The sequence below is a fragment of the Larimichthys crocea genome, chromosome XXI (assembly GCF_000972845.2).
Source record: "Larimichthys crocea isolate SSNF chromosome XXI, L_crocea_2.0, whole genome shotgun sequence".
NCBI lineage: Eukaryota > Metazoa > Chordata > Actinopteri > Sciaenidae > Larimichthys > Larimichthys crocea.
This window is the reverse complement of record NC_040031.1, coordinates 15,142,213-15,162,951: the sequence shown is the minus strand read 5'-3', so window position 1 is coordinate 15,162,951 and position 20,739 is coordinate 15,142,213. Positions and strand designations below refer to the sequence as shown.

At 40.3% G+C, this 20,739-nt stretch overlaps 1 protein-coding gene across 3 annotated transcripts; it reads left to right on the top strand.

The window, feature by feature from the left end:
* The first annotated feature begins 252 nt into the window (after window positions 1–252).
* Window positions 253–20,343, top strand: ano5a (anoctamin 5a). 3 transcript variants are annotated; one of them, XM_019275071.2, is made up of 23 exons: window positions 253–365; window positions 521–850; window positions 3,997–4,064; window positions 4,657–4,794; window positions 5,622–5,663; window positions 9,524–9,628; window positions 10,896–10,964; window positions 11,308–11,592; window positions 11,774–11,893; window positions 12,036–12,151; window positions 12,255–12,389; window positions 12,500–12,605; window positions 12,738–12,798; window positions 13,073–13,224; window positions 14,023–14,097; window positions 14,581–14,809; window positions 14,967–15,139; window positions 15,253–15,350; window positions 16,369–16,499; window positions 16,644–16,849; window positions 16,948–17,150; window positions 18,057–18,162; window positions 18,342–20,343. In XM_019275071.2, exons 2-23 carry the CDS (start codon window positions 784–786, stop codon window positions 18,570–18,572), a joined length of 2,916 nt encoding a protein of 971 aa, XP_019130616.1. In that variant the 5' UTR covers window positions 253–365; window positions 521–783; the 3' UTR covers window positions 18,573–20,343. The 3 variants fall into 3 exon arrangements, with proteins under 3 accessions (XP_019130616.1, XP_027128839.1, XP_027128840.1); XM_027273038.1 differs by lacking the exons at window positions 253–365; window positions 4,657–4,794; window positions 5,622–5,663 and having other exon boundaries at window positions 399–850; XM_027273039.1 differs by lacking the exons at window positions 253–365; window positions 521–850; window positions 3,997–4,064; window positions 4,657–4,794; window positions 5,622–5,663 and adding an exon at window positions 7,961–8,132.
* The last annotated feature ends 396 nt before the right edge of the window (window positions 20,344–20,739 follow it).

Sequence of the window (20,739 nt, the reverse complement as noted above, 5' to 3'; positions counted from 1 at the left end):
TTGTTTCTGATTGGCTGGCAGGTGTTGAATCTCAAACACAGTCCTAAAACCCTTAAATGGTCACCATAGCAACGACATTTTTTTTACTAACTTGTCTGGTAAAATTGAACCTTTAACTGGAAACTCAATCAAAAATACTGTGTAACTACCTAAATCTAGCCCTAACCGAGCTATATTTGTTTTTTTTATTTCTCATTAGTAGAGTACTGACTGATGTTTCTGTTGAATCTCAAACACAGCCCTAAAACCGTTAAATGGTCACCATGGCAACTACGCCCTACACCCTAGAAACTCACTCAAAAATACTGTTTAAACTACGAAAAGTTAGCCCTATCCTAACTATATTTTCTTTTCTTTTCTTCTTGGTAAGTTGAGTACAGACTAATGCGAAAGTACACAGTTGTCTTCTTAAATGAACTCCATGGAAGAAAGTTAAACTTCGTTAGCTTCTGTGATGCTATCAAAAACGCACGTCGTTACATTTCTAAATGTTCATTTAAAGTAGCCGTTCACTCCCCAGCCTGGCTGACACTATTGGCCTGTGGGTTTTGGAGCCACTCCCCTCACAAACCTCCGTCTGTGCCGGAGTGATGCGGCAGCCCGGTGGGTGAAAGGCAGACTGCCAAGTAGCCTGGACTTGTCCGTGAGCTGAGGCTTGAAGAGGACGACCGTGAGGGGGAGAAGAACGACTCGGAGTCCCGGAGTGGAAAAGCGGCACAGAGATCGTCTGTCTGGGGATACCTTGGTGTACATGAGGACCGATAAGCACACAAGGGTCTCAGCATGCACCGAATAACGGGGAAAGGAGGGGACAGTTTAATTGAGATGAGCCCAGCGGAGTCTTTCAACGGTGAGTAGCTGAACGCCGGATCCAGACGGCTGGGTCTGCCCTTCAGGCTGCGGCTGCATTTAAAATGTTGCTATGAAGTTACTGTGTTGATCTTCATTAGTGTTGCCGTCCTACTGGGACATAAATTAAGACTGAACTGAGACTGGCTGTGCCCAGGCTGCACGGCCTAAAGAAGAACTTTAAAAATAGGCTAAAGTTTTAGAGGAATACTAAACAAATATTTCACTAAAGCTACACACCTTAAATTAAACTCTATATTGTGTATGGATAATGTGAGTGTATATATAGCTTAGAAGCTTATTAACAATCATAACAGCATAACATAACATTTCTCATTTGACAACTAAGGTAAACAGCACACATTTATTTCCCTGATATGTTGGCATACCACTGGAAAACATAGTTTGCTGTGCCAGTAACAACGATCTGGGTACCTGAAATGAATTTAAGTAACAGTTTTCCAACTACTATAAAAGATATCCACCCTGCATATCCCCCACACTTTAACGCCACGACCAGCTCATGGTCTGACTTTCTTTCCATGAAAGCAGCAGTGACTCAAAGCTGGCCAGCCTCTGACAGCTGGCCTGCTTACTGGAAACACTCTGTCACTTTGCAGACAGCCACTTTAGCCACCAGCTCAAACCCCAAATCTCTCTCTCTCTCTCTCCTTTTGCCTAAATGTGAATATAAAACAAATATTTCTACAGAGGGCTGTGTTTTTAGCCATTTATGGTGGTGCACAGTGGAAGATGAGTCACCCTCGATACGCCCCAGCGACCCTTACCTGATGTATGAATCAATGTGGAAGTGTTGTGTTTCCTCTGCAGTAAAGTGAGAATCATATCTCGGAGACTGAAGTATGAGCGATCACTGTAGGTTCATGAACTATAGTTGACGATAGTTACTGTTGCCTTGGTGTTGTGTGTTTATGGTGTGTTGAAATGACAATGAAAGCTTTCTTTTTCCACACATCACGCTCATAGTGACAACTCGAATATATATATATATATATACACTGTATTCCTATTGTGTTGCAGAGGGCGAGCAAAAATGAATGAGGTTGTAAATATACACTCAAAATGTTACAATTACATATCACCAGACTTCTAGTATTTCAACACATTCACAGAGTTTAAATGAATGAAAAACTTATAATCTGAGACTCTTTAACTGTCATTTAAAGGTAGTTTCGGCCAGTAGTTTGCTTACAAACTATTTGAGCACTCACTGTATTTAAATCTAGATTCAACCCATGTAAAGATTCCCAAACTATGTGTGGTTGTGGTACAGATTTAGACCCACATGGATTGTTGAATGTTGTTGCCCCAGTGCTGACCCTAATACACTGTAAACATGGATTAAATTTATCTAGCAATGTCATGACATGTAAACTGGCATGTTAAAGCAGGTGTATGTGTTCAACTCAAACTCTAAACATGACGTCATAATCTGACTCAAATCCAGCCGCTGTGTTTATTTCCAGAGTTTGGCAGTTTGAAGCGAGGCTGTTGAATTTAGGTTAACACCCTTGCAAGGTGGCAGTGGAAAAGCTGGAACTATTTGTGCAAAATTCAGTACAGCTACATAATGAATCCTAGTAATAGTTTGGAGATCATACCACTATTGTTTCAATAAACATTTGCTCTTTGTATGGCTGAGATGTTACTTCCTTCTTCTAAATAATATATGGACTGTGTGCTGGGTTGCTGTGGTAGAGAGACAGAAGCAGCCTTGTGGCATTTCCACTGTGATCAGCTGCTCTTTCTCGAACAAAGCTCTAACTGTGGAGGCTTCTTAGCTAGGTGGGAAAAGACTCTTGGCATAGCTGCCTGGGTAATACTGAGTGCTCTTATACTGTGTCCAACTGTCCAAAAATATGCTCAGCTGTCTGAGATGCATCCTCATATGTTAGGGAAGAAATGTTAGAAGCAATCCAAATCAGAGTTAAACTAAATATAACTGTTAAAAGAAAACAAAACTGTTAAAAGAAGTTGGTTTTAAAACACCATAAATGTGTTGCTATGTGTTGTAGCTTTAAATCCAGATCTGCTGTATGTTTATTGACATCATTGTCAGGGTTTTTTTTTTAAGGGGTCACTGCCTGTGAACAGTTCTCTCCTTACACATCCTGCCATAAATCAAAAGATACTTGTAACAATAAGTGTGCTGTGTGCAAATGATAACAGCCAGCTTGATTTTCATATTGTGTATCCAATTATAGTAAGTTGCATTGTTACTGTGAGATATTATCAAGAGCTTAGAAATTTAAGTAAAGCTTAAGTGGAAAAAGCGATTAAGTCCAGCAAAAAGCAAATGTCTGCAACACAGGCTGTGCTATATTCAAGTTGTGGAGTGAAGCGTTCAGAACCACTAACTTATACTTTGTTGACTGGTGTGTAATAACGTAGAGGCAGAGACAGTTTACATATTACAAGGTTTGAAAGCTTGTTTCAGGTCAGTGTAAGCACATTTTCTGTTTTCTGGTCCAGACTAAATATAACCTCAGAGACACCATCAATTAGGAGAGTTGCATTTCTATTTCAAAACACAGACACTGAGGCTGAAACATTCTCATGCTTCATTTTTTTGGCTACGTTGGTGCCAGCAGAACATGATGTTTGTTTTTGCGTTTCTATCTGCCCTGCCATTTGCTTATGTAAATCTTCTACTCAGAATGTGGAAGGATTTCATTTTATTTGACAGGCAATGAGGGGTACATGAAAACAGAACTTTATCACGATTAAAGCCACGTTTCGTCACCCAGGAAGCTTTTTATTTTCAGACACACGAGGGGTTTGCACCGGTCTTCTCAGTTTCGTTTCCTGCAGTCACTCCTGTAGTGTTTGAACCGAAGCACAGCAACATGGCTGTGTGTATTCTTTCAGAGGGATCCTGTTAGGTCATGCTGTCTGTCCTGAGGGAGCGCTGCCTCAAAATACTGCACAAATATAGACCACAACATTGGCATGTCAGTCAGTGCTCCTCTCTGCACTCGGTCAGCTGTTCATGTGCCTGAAACTTATCTTCACTGCCACCACCCTGCCTGTCTGAGATTCACTATGCTTCGTGTTATTGTTCTTTTAAAGTTGTTAGAGAAAACTGACTAATCATATTTATAATCTAGTATTTCTTCTGTCTTGCAGATGATCTAAACGGCTACCACCAGCATGCCTCATCCAGCTCAGGATCCCTCCAGCAGGGACAATCCGAGGTAAACACCAAACACCACATGCTTACACTCACTCAGCACCTTTACACAGACATTTCTGTAAAACAACTTTTGATTTGATTGTGGACAGTCTGAGGAAATGTTTTTATTTTCATAACATTTCCAAATAGTAAATCTACAACCTTCCATGTCATATGTGTGGTCAAGTGCCATAGAATAGTTTGCATATGATTTTAATTTATATCAGCTTTTTAAATATATGAAAATGTATCCTTCCTATGATTTAATATTTAGCTTTCCAAGACAGATGGATGAAATATTTCTGTTTGACAGCATTGTTTCCTGACTTTTAACTCACCTCCTGTAAACATGGTAGCAGGAAGTTCATAGTTTACAAGTAGAATGCTTTATTTAGATTCCTCCCGTCTGTCTTTCAAGTTTAAGAGTCACACAAATTTTCATGTTGTACATCTCCCACTAATCAACCAACCAGTAGATCCCACAATTTATAGTCTTAGTTTTGAGATTACGACATTTTACAAATTCAGTCATAATAGTTCACAACTTGCAAATGTCATGAGAGAGTCAAACATAACTTCTTGTTTAATCTCCCCCTTTCACACTGTACTCAAAGTTTCCTTTAACGCCTGAAGTGTGTGTAGAGACCTGTGAGTCTCTCAACACCAGCCAGACCTCCCTGGCTCCCTCTGATCACAGTGACAGTCCACAGCGTGAAGCTCAGACTTTAGAGCAAATCAATTCTTTGACTGGGGTAAGACACCAGCCGAGGACACGGATGCATGCTGCTGTGTCAGTGTCTGTGTGTTTGTGTGATATCTCACATTATCTCCAATCTGTAACTGAGTAAGACTTGACTTTGACCATAGCTGACTTGATGTGGTTTAGTGAGTACGTGGTTTTGAGTGTTTTATCTGTGATAGGGCTACACAATAACACAATAACAGATCTTCTACACCAGGGATGTTAACAGACTTTGCATTACTCATAATAAGTCATGTTTAAAATGAACATGAGGTTAAGATTTCTATCAACTTTATGCAAGTTTAACGTATTCCATACAATTTATTCCGTTATTTGTCTCCAGATGCGAAAGAAAGAAAGAACTGGTTTTTAGATTTGTTCACGCCTGATTGGCTTAGATTTGCTTACATTGTCATTAAAAAAAAAAAAAAGTGACAGTGGTAATTCTTTAAATTATAAACTGTTAGTATTGGCCCCCAGGCCTCTTCACATTGTCAAATCTGGCCCTGATCTACACAATTATTGTGGTCAAAACGATATATTCACCACAGCTATGGAAAACAATGATGTAAGTCAATTTTCTATTGTGTGTTTTGTCCTTTTTTGGCAAATGAACCACCTACCACTATAGGGAGAGTCTGTAACCATAACTACAAAACTAGAACTAGAACAAAAGATTTACACACTGGATTATTTATTATTATTTTTAAATGCAAGTGTGCAGTGTCTGACCGCTTTGATCACCTCTGTAAGGTTGTCGCTACAGTTTTAGCTGTATGGTGTTGAATTTGTTGTCTTGTTAGGCTTTACCTCATTTTCCACTCCACTCCTCCACAGCTGTCGAGAAAGCGGGCACTATTCCTGAAGTTTCGTTCCAGGGTATGGCATGGTAAAATAGGCTTGTGATGTGATGCTACTTTATGCATATATGTCTGTCTGCCTGCCAGCCTCTATTTGCTTCCTGAGAAAAGCCTGCTCAGTGTTGTTTCTCCACCAGTATTAGACATTCAGAAATTAAAGCTTGGACATGTGAGTTGAAATCAATACACATCTCTTGGTAGAGAGCTAATGGTGGCTTGTGGAGGGCATGTAATGGATACTTGCTGGCCTGTGCTGTGTGTTGATGCATAATGAGAGTTAAAAATGGAAAGAAAAACTTGCTTTGTTCTCACCTGTGATAATCTTCTGCTTCACTGAAGAGAAAGCAACAGCCTGGTGGTGTCACAGCATAATTACAAAGTGCACACTTGCACACACATACATGTAACTACCTCTCTATTTTTGTGTGTGCACATTTGTGTGTACAGCCTATACTGTAATCATGACCCTGCCCTGTGCTCATGACAGGACTGAACTTTACCGTGGCTCGCCATATAATGTGCCGTAGACTTCTTCTTTTGAATCCTCTAAAATGTGGTCTTCCTTAAACACAACATAACCAATGTTAATGAGCAGAGGGATCATTACCCCTTTTAATAACGGCTAATCTTTATGGGAGAAACACCCTGTAATAAGCTTTTCTGGTAACCTGCTCCCTCCAACTAAGTGCTATAATTGAGTAGAAGATCACACTGAAGGACTTTTAAAAGGTGAGGTAGCTACACATCTATAAATTATAATGAACAATGAAAGCTGAGTATGAAAGTCTTAGCTGTATGCAACTGTCTGCAGTGTTGTCAGTGTGAACTTTCAGAAAGGGTTACTGAACCAGATACAAAAATCTGGAGAATGGATTGTTCACTTTTCCTTTTTTTGGCTGTGGAAAAAAACACAATCGTACCTTTCTTTAGAGCAGGCTGGAGAATTTAAATAATTTATTCCAATGAAATAAAGCTGTAATCCAGAGATGTAAAAGCAAGCTTCTTTTTTTTTTTATTAAACAGTTCATGCAAAAAAAAAAAGACTTCTTGATTTAAACAGAGCTGTTTACAGGATATCCTCCTCCAGTAGTTCCCACTGTGTGTCAGTGGCATGCCCTAAATAATATACTAAATAATATACTATATATAGCATAAAACATAGAGAGAAAAATTGCACCATTGTCATTAGATTTTGTGGCACTAATATCAGAATATATTCGTTTTTAGAAGAAGAGTATTTAGAGACTTTGGAAGTTGGAAAATTAAGCTGAAACAGAAGAGTTGTTCTCAGAAGAGTCACTGGGTAGAGAGAGAGAGGATGCTTCATTAAGATGAAAATCATAGAGAGGTTCTGTTCCAAACTCTCTCAGCCCCAAAACAGAAATGCTTTGTAAGTAATATTTTAAAGAAACCCCTCCCTGAAATTAGTAACCTATTTATCTTACACCGTGTTCCACATTTACCCTCCTTAATTAAGATAAAAGACGTACGTATGTCTAAACACCCTGTAGTTAGCGGTAAGTTGGCAAATGTATAGGACTCTGTGGCCTCTACAGAAGCAGGTCCCAGCAGATGCACTGATTCCATACAGCTGATCTATAATTATGGAAAATTAGAGAGTTTCTACAGCGACGGTCCCAGTTAAAGAAAGCACCAACCCTGCAATGATCAACATGGCCCAATGTAGTCTGTGAGGCAGTGCCGACCTGTGGTTAGAACATATGCATAATTTGGGTTAAGAAAACCGTAAAAAGGTCGAACACGTAGACACACATGCTTTTTCAAGTAAGTACTGTAGGAACCAGGGCGGTGGATCCAGCTATAGAGCGGAAAACAGCTGTTTTACTTACAGTATATTTGAAGATTTACATGCAATTTTCACTGATGGTGCACTTTGTGCACAACTCTGATGAGGTCTACAGACAGTTTAATTGATTAGTTGAAACAGTCGAGTCAGACCGAGGAGATTGTGCACCAGTTAGTTCACCATTATGAGCCCTGTCAGAGCAATATTCTTCATGTGGTTAGTTGTTTTTTTTTAAATCTGAAATATTAGAAAACATATTTGAGGGACTGTTGCTTTTACTGTCCTGATGGTCAGTGTTGTACAGCACTGTGACGTCACCTCCTTCTCTGATGCTCTGCTCTCATTACATTAGCCAGCTAGCTGGCAGCAGCTACTCTATCCCCCGTGCTGATGTCATCTCTAGGAGTCTCCTCTCCTCCCTCCTCTACTTTTCTCTTAGTATCCCTCCCCCTGTCTCTCTCCCTTTTTTTCCCCCTTTTCTGGATGTTTGAGCAAGTGAAGGCTTGTCCTGGGAGGTCAGGCGACTGGATGGAGCTCCTCTGGCCGGGGGATCAGAGTGGAGTGAGAGTGAGAGAAGCAGGGCTTTCAGAGCTGGACTGTGCTCCCTGGAGAAAGGCAATTTTGCAGGCAGCCTGCATTTCCGCTGATACATCATAACCATTAAGGGAGTGGGCCATGGAGGTAAAGTGCTGTTCTTTTCCTCCCTATCCCAGCAACATAGCGTTGATGGACTGGCCAAACTTCTGTTAGAATCTCTGAATTGTCTGCAGTCCTGTGTAGGTAGTTTATGTAGTATTGAATAGCCATGACAGGGTTCATGGTACATGGTTATTTTTAGCTTTCTGACAGTAAGTGTTATGGAATTTTCTATCCTTAGGTTACACTTGTGGGCCTTGAGGTCCTCAGTAGTGTTAGTTGTTTGGCTTTGGTTGGGAACAGTAGGTGTCAGTCAGTCTATCTCAACACTGTGGTGGCCAGGATCAAAGAGATCTATTGCTGCCTTCCTAGACATAATAGATAGCTGGCCGTTGACGTTCCTATCTGCATAAACAGACATCTGTGTCTCCAGACTAGAATATGCTGACAATAACACATGGGTAAAAACATTCTCTTTGACTAATTCTGGGTGTATAGTATTTGTGGTGTTATCTTTGGGTTTAAACTCTATCCACCAGCATGAGTTGGGCAGAATGCGAGACCGACTGAGGCACTTCTGATGTTCTATGAGAGTGTCTCTAATTCTCTTTGGCCAAGTGTCAATAAATAATACAGAAAAAGGCATCAGAGGCTCCTCAACACTTTCTTCCCTCCTGACCTCACCATTGACCTTTGACTTCAGCAAATTCTCCACAACAGTACAACAGTACCTTCCTGTCCCCATTTTAAAGCATTCCTGTGTAGTTCAATCCTTCTCAGTTCTGTAGCTGCTGAAGAGACAGCCACTGAAGGGCTAGCATTTGCTCACACACATGCTTGGAATTTCTTCAGCCACCAGTACAGGTGTTTCCAGAGACTATGGAGTCAAGAGTTTTCAGAACAGCAGAGGAACATGAAGTACAACAAAGCCTGTTATGGCTGCTGGATGTCCATGTTATGAGAATGGTATTAATGGATTTGTAGTTCTCTCCACATATCCTTTGCTATGACATGCAGCCTGAGGTTGTGTTTAATGAGTTAACAGATGACCGGAAATCAAAGGATTGACAGGATTCAGGGTTTAATTCTGTGATCTGACAAAGATTTTTTTATTCTCCTTTTCTTCTACAAACCCTAAAAAGGGGACACAAGCAATATGGAAGATCTTAGCCATAGTGGATGTCCTCCATTCAGCATGCTGTTTGTGTTTGCAGTGAAAATATGATAATCAGTATTTTTGTTGTCTCAGACAAAGAGTTGAGTGTGATGTGGTGCAGAGGACTTATTCTTTGGGTTTTGCTGTCAGCTGCCGACACAAACAGTAGTTTGACTTTCTGGTCTGCTGTGCTGAATGCATCCAAAGACTTGTTGAGCTGACACTGTACCTGTGTATGTGTGTGTTTAAATGCTGTGACCTCTGTTCTCTCTTGCTATAGATTGACAGACAACAACAAAGTAAAGACTCTGTGTTCTTCCGTGATGGACTGCGCAGGATTGATTTTGTCCTGTCCTATGTTGACGACAAAGATGAGAAAAAACAGGTAAGAATCAACTTAAAAAAGTTACATCGATGTAATTCACTAACTGCAAGCGTATGTTTCTAATAACTGATGTTTTGTCTCCTGATGTATGTTTTACATAATCCTAAAATATCACACAAAAGAAGAGCTGATCTTATTTCTACTTCTTGATTTAAACAGAGCTGTTTACAGGATATCCTCCTCCAGTACTTCCCACTGTGTGTCATTGGCATGCCCTAAATACCACATCATAGATAAAGTTAGATAAACTGTTCTCAGCTTGTATCAGTAATCCTTCTAAGGAATTTTATGAGGTCACTTCTGGAGACAGACTTACAACCCTGCTTTTTTAAGCAAATCAACTTTAAAGTACTTCCCTGCTGTCACTTGTAGCTTTTTGTGGCTTGACTCTTTTATCAGCTGTGGAGAGCTAAAAGACTGAGCTGTTAGTCTTTACGTCTCTATGTTACTCCTCTGCGGGTATGTGATAGTTTGCTGCTGTTGATTCACATTTTACCCACAATCTTGTTAGTGAGTCAACATTCAGACCTCTGGCCTGGTCAGGAAATCATCCTTTTTTTTCCGCTGTACAAGGAAGGGCCAGCTGGAGGCCAGTTCCTGTGTATTATTAGCATACATTGTAAAAATGCGACAGTAAATTACAGCTCTAACAAGGATCTGCATATTTTCACTTCTGTTTCTATTTCTGAAACAATGAAACCTCATTCTCAGTACCTTTTGGTGACATTATATCTACTACTGACTTACTACAAGTAACTTTCACTACCTTTTTACATTCAGTTCACTTTTATATCTGACTCCATGTTCACTTTCATTTTAGATGTTTATTTGTGATGTGACATCTTCTCATTTCGCATTTTATCTCACATTGACTTCATAGCATGAAGCTCTCAAAATATTTACTTCACAAATAGATTGTATCGTGATATATTCACATTTGCAGTATTCAACCTTATTTCTTTTTTGTATATCATCAGGTGTATACCATACAATGTGTTACATATCATATAAGTATGAACAGTATGTCAATATATCTCATAATCTTAAGTATATGCTGCTCAATGTTTTTTATGTATAATGTTCCCCACTGCTCTTTTTGCCATGCTTTTGTGTATCATGATTTTTAACACAGTTTGTGTTTACTTGCTTGCTGTACAATTGATTTTGCTATCACACTGTACAGTGGTGAGGAAAGCAGCTAAATTAATATCAAACTAATATATATATTTATGTTATATGTGTTTGTGTGCTTTGTTTTCTTCTAAAGGAGAGGAGGAAAGTATACGAGGCCAATCTCGAGAAAGTCGGCCTGCAGCTGGAGGTTGAAGATAAATCAGTAAGAGCGTCCTTCCATTGATTTGATTATGTCCAATGTGACATGGAATTAAGTGGCCCACAAAGACATATGTATGTGTATTGTATATCATATCACATATCTGTTTATTTATTTATTTCTTTTTACAAAGACAAAAAAGACAAATATAATAAACTAGTACAAACGTGTCTTTGTGATAGAGCAAAAGTAAACACTGCACATTTATCTTCATACATCAACAACAACCACGAATTGTGCATAAAACCTGCAAAAAACACTTTTCATAGATCTTGTATTTTAGTTCATTATCAGTAACCCTACACTCATCATACTGTGACACCTGTCTCACTGTCGTCGTCATCAGGAGTCAGAAGATGGAAAGACTTATTTTGTGAAGATCCACGCTCCATGGGAAGTGTTGGCCACCTACGCAGACGTGTTGAAAATCAAGGTCCCATTCAAGGTCAACGACATCCCAGACAACACCGAGATGCCCATGAACTGGATGTCCACTCCTTTTCGTCTGCCGGACCACATCATGCACCCTGAGCCAGACTTTTTCACAGCTCCCTTCAACAAGAGCAAGTCTGACTTCTTCCTCATCGATGACAGAGAGACGTTCTTCCCCCCTTCTACTCGCAACAGGATAGTAAGGATGCTTTGACAGTGACTCTCTAAGTTTCAACTTCAGTCAATTATGTCTCCTGTGAAGAAGTGAAAGTCGCAATATGTTAAACTGTTACACAAAAGCAACTTTATAATTCTGTTTTTATCCATACAACATCTCTGAGCAAAACACTTTGTCCTTCTGTTTCTCTCTCCCTACCCAGGTCTACTACATCCTGTCCCGCTGTTCATACTTCAGGGATGAATGTGGAGACAAAGACAAGAAGGGAATCAAGCGGTTACTCAACAACGGCACCTACACTTCAGCCTTCCCACTGCATGATGTGAGCCTCTTTTGGTGAACTTTTCTTTTCTATTATTGGAAAACGACATGGAGTCTTCAGGTGTTGGATATTGCATTGCATAATAGCTTTTCAATAGTGCAATGAATATGGAAGTGAACTGTTTTTTTCTGTGTGCATGCAGTCTAGATACTGGACAAGAGCGAAGGATGCTAATTGCGAAAGTGAGAGATACAATCTCTACAAACACTGGGCCAGATTCTTCTGTTTCTTCAAGGAACAGCCCCTCAATCTTGTAAGGTAAGACTTGAATACAAAGTTGTCGTATCTGATGTGTGTTATTCACTCTGCATCGATCTGGTGGCAACGAATTTACAGTATATGTTTTTTTTCTCTTCACTAGGAAGTATTACGGGGAGAAGATTGGTATTTATTTTGCGTGGCTGGGCTTCTACACAGAGATGCTGTTGTTTGCTGCAATAGTAGGGACAATTTGTTTCGTCTACGGAGTTCTCACCTATGATGACAACGAGTGGAGGTGATTAGTGGAGTAGTAGCCTATTTTTTTGCTCTCCCTGATGTCAGTGTATGTGCTTTTGTCAGTGTCTGTGTTCTTTTTATTGAGAAAAATTCTTCATTTCCCTACAGTAAAGAAATCTGTAGTGAGGAAATCGGAGGCAATATTATCATGTGCCCGCTTTGTGACAAGAAATGTGGCTACTGGAAACTGAACACAACGTGCAACTCCTCATGGGTGAGACATCCTGGCTTCCGGACTGAGTGTTCATCATGATTCATGTTCTACCCACAATATCTGACATTTAAATGGTTTTCTCTAAATGTCATGAAATCCGTATCTCATTGTCTCACTATGTTCTTCTTTCAGCAATCACACCTGTTTGACAATGTGGGAACGGTATTTTTTGCCATATTTATGGGGATTTGGGGTAAGTAAAAATGTCTCCTTGCTGCATTTTGTATTTTCTAACCCAGTGCGCCACCTAGTGGGAGCTAATGAACAAGTATTAGTCATTTAAAATCACTGTTACTCACACACACAGGGCCTTTATTCACCCACATCACAAAGCAATACATCTTCACACTTACTTCTCTTCTACTGAGGTGCTGAGATCTGACACTTCTGCCACCACACCAGAATAATAGAGATGAATAAGGGTCAAAGCACAGGCAAATTACATTTGGTGGTCGTATGCTCTGCAGTGACGCTGTTTCTGGAGTTCTGGAAGAGGCGGCAGGCTCGTCTCGAGTACGAGTGGGATCTGGTTGACTTCGAGGAGGAGCAACAGCAGCTGCAGCTTCGGCCGGAGTATGAGACCAAGTGCAGCAACCGCAAGATGAACCGCATCACTCAGGTGTTTGAGTGCCCATGAAATACTAATATGCTGTATGATACTGTTTTAAAGTACAGCTCTAGGTCTGTGTATCTGTGACAGATATACTGTATGGTAGGACTTTGACAAGTTACAGATTATTTTATTTATTGGATGTACAGTTCATGCTTTGTTTGTTGCAGTCATTCATTAGGCCAGTTACAAGACTAAAAACTGGTGTGACTGGAGACTCTTTGAAGAATAAGTAAAACCGACCCACTGTGTTTTCTGGGAACAGTGAATATGTAGATAGTGACAGACACACACTTGAAATGAAGAGAAACAGGGTGCTGTAACATGTCTTGACCACATCCCACTCGACTTCAGGAACATGAGTGGGTTCTTGAAAGGACTGCTACAGACCTATTGGCGAAATTGCTTCTCTGTTGGGCCACCGTGGTACTCTGGGTAAGGGTAGCACTTAACGTGGAATGCCAAATTGGTGAGGAAGAGGTTTTGGTGTGGAGTAATTTGTGTGGTTAACACAGGCATTTCTGGAAAGACTGAGAGGCACGACTTTACTTCTGCATCGCATTACTATTGGCGTAGGTGGATCAGTATATTGAAGGAGATTTTTGCAAAAGCACGGTTTCACCAAGAGACCACTAGATGAAAGAATCGAACTTAGAGTTTAAACATAAACAAGAGCTGTGATTGGGTGACCTTGCTCTGCCTTGCTTCTGAGGCCAGTGGTAATTAAAGGAACCTGGCCTTAGAGCTGTCTTTTCAGGATGAGGGTGACTGACTCCCATATCCATGCTTTGCTTGCTTATGATTTAGGAAATGGAGCCATACTTACCCGTAACAAGCAAGTGTGCACGCACATGTCTGTCTGGAGCCACAGTCCTGTTCTGGGTGAGCATTGTATTTTTGGTATAGTGGATGAATCAAAATATTCTGCTTGTGTCTTTTGTGGCTTTCTTATCATACACCATAGTCATCACATTGCATCATTAAAAAGAAATGGAGCTCTCTTGAATAATATGGAAGCTGAGACTGAGTCAAAATACTATGAATGGTAATGCATGGCACAAATTGTAAGAAATGAGACCCATTAAAGTTTTACAGTACTCTTGTTTATAAAAACCTGTAACATGAATGAGATAAGGGGAAGATTATGTTTTTTTTCACGGGGCATGTGTGCACACTTCAAGCATGGCAGTTCCTCCTAACATCTATATTGGCAATAATTCACCTTGCTTCACTCATTCATCTGTATGTGTTTGAGTGTTTTGCACTAGCGTCGTGTTTGGTGTGTTGCTGTCACTGACCCTTTGTCTTGTGACTCGCTGTCTTGTAGTTGTCTTTCATGTTGTCACTGTCGTCTCTGTCCTGAAGATCTCATTGATCATTGCCTGCATCATTGGGGTGATAGCGTACCGCCTGGCGGTATACGCAGCCTTCGCCAGCATCATGAAGGACAGTCCCACCGCCCAGCTGCAGGTGGTTGGCCCCCTTATCACACCACAACTGGCCACCTCTGTCACCGCCTCCTGCATCAACTTTGTCATCATCATGATTCTCAACCTCATGTATGAGAGAGTGGCTGTTTGGATCACTGACATGGGTGAGAGTCAGAGTGAAAGAAAAAATCCCAGATTATTCAGTATCTGTGTTTTTTTAACCCATTATGTATTTCATGATGATGCAGTGTTTTTTTTTTTGTTTGTTTGTTTGTTTGGTTAATGAATTTAAAATCTATATTTTCTAACTTTATTTGGCAGAAATTCCCAAGACCCACCTGGAGTATGAAAACAAACTAACAGTGAAGATGTTCCTCTTCCAGTTTGTCAACTACTACTCCTCCTGCTTCTATGTGGCTTTCTTTAAGGGAAAGTTTGTTGGCTATCCTGGAAAGTATGCTTACATGTTTGGAAGCGAACTGAGGAATGAAGAGGTACCTGATATAACTACATTACATTGTTTCGTATGATTCGTTTGAGTCGTACTGATAATTCTTTATTAATGTTTGTTCCCATTCCTCCTCTATCTCAACCTGTCTACATTCAGTGTGACCCTGGTGGCTGTTTGATTGAGTTGACCACCCAGCTGGTGATAGTGATGACCGGTAAACAGGTGTGGGGCAACATCCAGGAAGCTCTGGTGCCGTGAGTATTCTATCTGAACCGAACATCCAAAGCACAATTCATCTAAATGCATAAAATATACACAGGGTGTCCGTGGGGTATTAAAAAGTATTAAAAGGTAGTAAATCAACTTCGGGAAAATTAAGCCCCTTAAAAAGTACTGAATGTCTGATTGCGAGGTTTTTTGTTTTTTTTTAAAGAATAGCACATGATTTGTTGTAAGTTTGTTTGTCAAAAGCTCGCCAGAATGACAGGACTGTCATAGTGACTTCTACTTCGCTATTTCCGTCAGTTAGAGTTCACAGAGGCCATTTATGAGATCAATGTATATCCGAGGAGGGGGGTGATTGTCACGCATGTGAGAACACGTCTGACACGGAGAGTCCCCTGTTGTTGCTTCATGTCTGAAACAACGACTCTACTCATTATCGTGTAAAAACGACATTCAGCATCGCTCCCTCTCCTCCAGCACCGTGAGTTACCATGGTTACGGGAATGCCCTGGTACTTTGTGATCACTGAAAACTGAAAAGTTATGTACATGGTCGATTGCTGGAGTAAAACTTGAAACAAGCGTTGCATAAAAAAAAAAGTTTGATTTCACTGACTGAAAATTACAGTGAAAAGACAAAAAAGAAAAGTGTGAACAGCTCAAGGTCAAGTGTACTTGTGCCCTCACATTTATCGATCCTGGTTTTGCTACAGGACTAGAGGCAAGTTGTGTTTTAAAAAAATATTTAGAAGGTATTAAAAAGGTATTAAATTTAACCTCATGATTCCTGCATAAACCCTGATACAGGAGGTTAAATTCACACATTCTATAAAAGCTTTGCAGCTGCATCACATAGCTAAATACATGAACCATGGTTAGAGTCCTGTTTTTGTTTTCTCTGCTACTATCCTTGACTTTAACACTTTGTTCAGATGCAAGGGTTATATTTTTTAGCAAGTATTAACAGTTCAGTACAGCCTCCATTATGTCTGTCAGTGGGTGAATTGTGTCTGTCAAAGCTCTCTATCGTCCCCTTGTGGTCTCCCAGGTGGCTGATGAACTGGTGGGGCAGCAGGAAAGCAAGAAGCCACCCAGAGAGTCTGTACAGCCGCTGGGAGCAGGACCACGACCTGCAGGGCTTTGGGCAGCTGGGCCTCTTCTATGAGTACCTGGAAATGGGTAAAAAATTAGCACAGAGTCAATCCATTACAGAGAGAGAGAAAGATTCAGAGACAATACTGAAATAGATCCTCTGAGGTCCTGCAGATGGTGCCGTTTCCCCCGTACTCTCTCTTATTAACTTCTCTCATCTCTTTGTCCCAGTGATCCAGTTTGGTTTCATCACACTGTTTGTCGCCTCCTTCCCTCTGGCTCCCCTGATGGCCCTAATAAACAATATTATCGAGGTTAGGGTGGACGCCTGGAAGCTCACCACTCAATTCAGACGTCCTGTGGCAGCAAAGGCCCACAGTATTGGAGCCTGGCAAGAAATCCTCAATGGGATGGCCGTACTCTCTGTTGTCACAAACGTGAGTGCTGGACTACATCTGTATGCTTTGTAACTATGCATTACTTACCCAGTTGTATCTCGGGTTTTCCTTACACTGTTTCTTTCCCTGCCTTCCAGGCATTCATTGTGGCCTTCACCTCTGATATGATCCCTCGACTCGTGTACATGTACGCCTACCAGCCAGACGGTCAGATGAATATGAAGGGCTACATAAACAACAGCCTGTCGGTGTTTAACATCTCTGCGTTCCCACTGGACAACAAGCCTGACGACGATGAGAACCCATTCTGGTTCAACAGCTCCATCCACACTACCTGCAGGTATGTGTGATTGTAAGGCTCTGTATATGAGAGAGAAGGAGTGAATGTTATTAGATTACAAGGTAAAAGTACAGGATTACTGCCAGCATTAAATCTTTCATCATAATTCATTATGCAGAATGGCACATTTCGGAGTGTTAAATATATTACACATGGTGATCATTAGAGATCTCCCAGGACAGATAGACACACAATAGATGTTTTATTGTATGTATAGAATAGACCAACAATCACAGTATATACAAATTATGATGACAAAGAGATATATATGAGATATATGTTGAATATTATTGTAAATATGTTCAAATATAGGCTGCATTTTAAATCGGTTAGTTTATTTGAACTATTTTTTATAACTTTAGGTTTGGGTGGTCGACTCCAGTCTCTTGAGTATCACTCCAGTTAGTGCATGGACTAAGTTGAAAGGGATCTGTGTGAATATGCAGGGCGTTTAATCCATAATAATGTATCATATCATTACTGTTGGATGAACGTAGAGTAAAAAGCACAATGTAATCTAGTGAAGAAGAATTATAACGTTAAAATTAGTTAAAAAGTATCTCAAAGTTGTACTTATGTTCAGTGTTTGAGTAAAAGTGTAGAATTAACTGTAACTGTGTAGTTACCACTGTTACATGAAAGGCCTGCTCATTGTGGTGTGAACTAGTCCTGTGCCTTCCGATCACTAGTTCATAATTGACTCTCTCCAATAGAGATTTGAGTGTTAATGTAATAAAGCCTCACAAATGCAGCTCAGCTGAACTTAACCAGTTTACCTAAATCACTATTTAACTTCAGATTTAAATGTCGTGATTAGTATTGCTTGTGTATAGTACACAGAGTTATTATAACTTCCATTTCACACAGAAATTGCAGGCTCTTTAAATCTTTGTTCTTTCTTTGTAGGTATCGTGATTACCGATACCCTCCTGGCCATGAGATGCAGTACAAACACACTATGCAGTTCTGGCATATTCTGGCTGCCAAGTTGGCTTTCATCATTATCATGGAGGTAAAAACCAGGCTGCAGTGCTCTCACCAGCAACACCAACACTTGCCGGGCAGTAGGCGATTGTTACATTAATAGCAACCCTCATTCTCCCACACACACTTTTCAGATATCCATGCAGACTTCTTTCTGTAGCTCTTCGTTTTGAGGTAACCTGTAACCCGTGCTTTCTTCCTCCGCAGCATGTTGTGTTCTTCGTGAAGTTCTTTGTGGCTTGGATGATTCCTGATGTTCCTTCTGACGTGAGGGCCCGAGTAAAGAGAGAGCGCTACCTAGTCCAAGAGTATCTCCACAACTATGAAGTGGAGAAGCTGAAGATCCAACTCAGCCAAAACACCCACGATGAGTGTACCTGTGCCCCCATGATCTATCCGTCTTTACCCAGACATGAAGTGCTGTCAGAGTGTCTCTAGCCCCGCGAGCAGCTGGTCAATCAGCTGGACATGATGTGGAGGATGTGGTGATGTAGATTGCCCCGCTAGCGTATTACAATACTGACCATCACTTTGGTGTAGTGTCTGTGTTATTTCTGCAGTACACACACACACGCATAACTTTTATTAAAGAGCTAGAGGGTCCCACAATTTGCAGCCGTCCCTCTTCTGCTTACCTGCTGATAGAGGACGCGTACACAGATGAAAGACCAATTCTCCATGCATGCTGAAACTTGAGGCCTCTGTCTCCTGTTTATGGCTTTTCATTCTCTATGTTATAATAATCATAGTGCTGAGGAAAATCAGGATTTGCTGTAAGGAAAGAAAGAAGGAAATCTCATACACTGTGTCTAAGAAAGGCAACTGACTTGTTTCAATATTATTTATTTAAGTGCCACTACAAGTAACCAAAGATTGAATGCCTTAATATATCACAAACTTATTATTGGTTCTATCTGTCAGGAGATTAACAATTATTATTGGAAACTGACAGCTTGCTTATTATGGGATTTAAAGATGTCCCTTGTTTGTATGTACAGCTGTATGAAGGGTTCCAGTGTCACGTAGTGACATATACTTGATATATACTTTTTTTTGTTTTAACAGTTACTGAAAAAAAATTGAGCATTGTTTATTTGACAGCGTTGAGGTCACAGCACAGATGTAACACAATTTTACCAAATGATTTTCTCCCCTTTAATCTCGTAACAGCCCGACACTTTCTCCAGGCCAAAATGTGACATGTGAAGTAGCTTTTTTATGAAGACAAATCTGTGCTGCGGTTACTACTGTGAGTATAGGGCAGATTCTGTCCTCCTATGGCCAGTTTTCCAAGCAGCAGCAGCAGCAGCTGGTGCATGTTGACTGTTGACAGTGAGTCCTGTTCCTGGAGATGAGAAGTGAAACGCTCTGAGAGAGTGAAGAGATCCCTTTTTAATGTGCCTCTGTTTACCAACATGTCCAAGCTAATGAAAGCCTGCCCCTACCTACTGAACTATGTTTGCTCCATTACACAAAGCGCATCAGCCATCGCCTAGTTCATGTGCTTCTGGTTTCCTCAGCTGTGTCCGTATAGAGAAGGAAAGATACACATTCTTCTTTTTTTATTTTAACTTTGCACAAAGCACTTAATGAAACGTGACTACCAAAACATGAGCATGTCAGCCTAATTGTTGTCACGACACAACGTGTTCATAATCAGTGTTTTGAAGCAGCAATGTGTGACGATAACGAGGAGAGCAAAGTCAGTTTAATTTAAATATATGAAGGATATTTCAAATTTATTAGGCTGCCTATATAGATTCTTGAAGTATTTGAAGTTTAGGTAATATAGCTTGCTGTGCTACAAACTCAGGCAACTAAATCTGTGTTCGTTTGAGACGCATGTACATGTGACCACTTAGCCAAGAGCAATGTTGGACTGTTCCACTCTAGCTTTAAACTAATGCTCGGTGACGCCTTAATACATCTAATATTTAGTTTTCTCTTGTATTCCCTTGTTAAACTAATATATTCCCCTGTAAACTCACTCTTTTTGTCTTCTTTTGTTATGCTTTAGTAATAGTATTTTATTTTATACCGTCGCCATGCTTGGGAAAAAAACGATGAACCTGTTTACTGAATGCTTTAAGTTACAATTTCATGTTCTCATTCATCTGTTTCTCTACTTTTTTTTTTGTAATTGTCCTGTATCCAAATGTGTGTTGTAAACACAGAGAAATCTCCAAAATAAAAGTATCAGTTCAACTTGTGTATTAGTTGTTTGACGTGTTTTGGATCTGAATACTGGGAAGCATCAGCCTCTTTACTGACAACATGAAAGTTGCTGTTCACATAACAGATGGCCTGAGAGAACACTGATAACTATTCAGTGTTTGCTCTCACTGATAGGTGTGTTTTACACCAAAGTATGTTGGCATGGTTGTTTTACATGGCACACAGACGGGCCAAAGACATGGGCAACACTCAGGTTCAGGTAGGTTCACTGTGATTTTAAACATTTTATTAATGAGGTTACGATGGATTTATGAAAGAACAAATAGATTTTCAGAGTGTTGTGATTGTGTCAAAGGATGGTTTATAGTCTTGGTAGGTTTTCTGTAAGGGGCTCCTATATACAGGTGTTTGACGAAGCTTCAGATACAAG

Excerpts from the sequence above, each read along its gene's own strand:
- ano5a (XM_019275071.2), top strand. The coding sequence starts at position 784 with ATGCACCGAATAACGGGGAAAGGAGGGGACAGTTTAATTGAGATGAGC. Across the intron at positions 4,795-5,621 it reads AAATCAATTCTTTGACTGGG|CTGTCGAGAAAGCGGGCACT; the intron begins GTAAGACACCAG and ends ACTCCTCCACAG. Across the intron at positions 12,390-12,499 it reads TATGATGACAACGAGTGGAG|TAAAGAAATCTGTAGTGAGG; the intron begins GTGATTAGTGGA and ends ATTTCCCTACAG.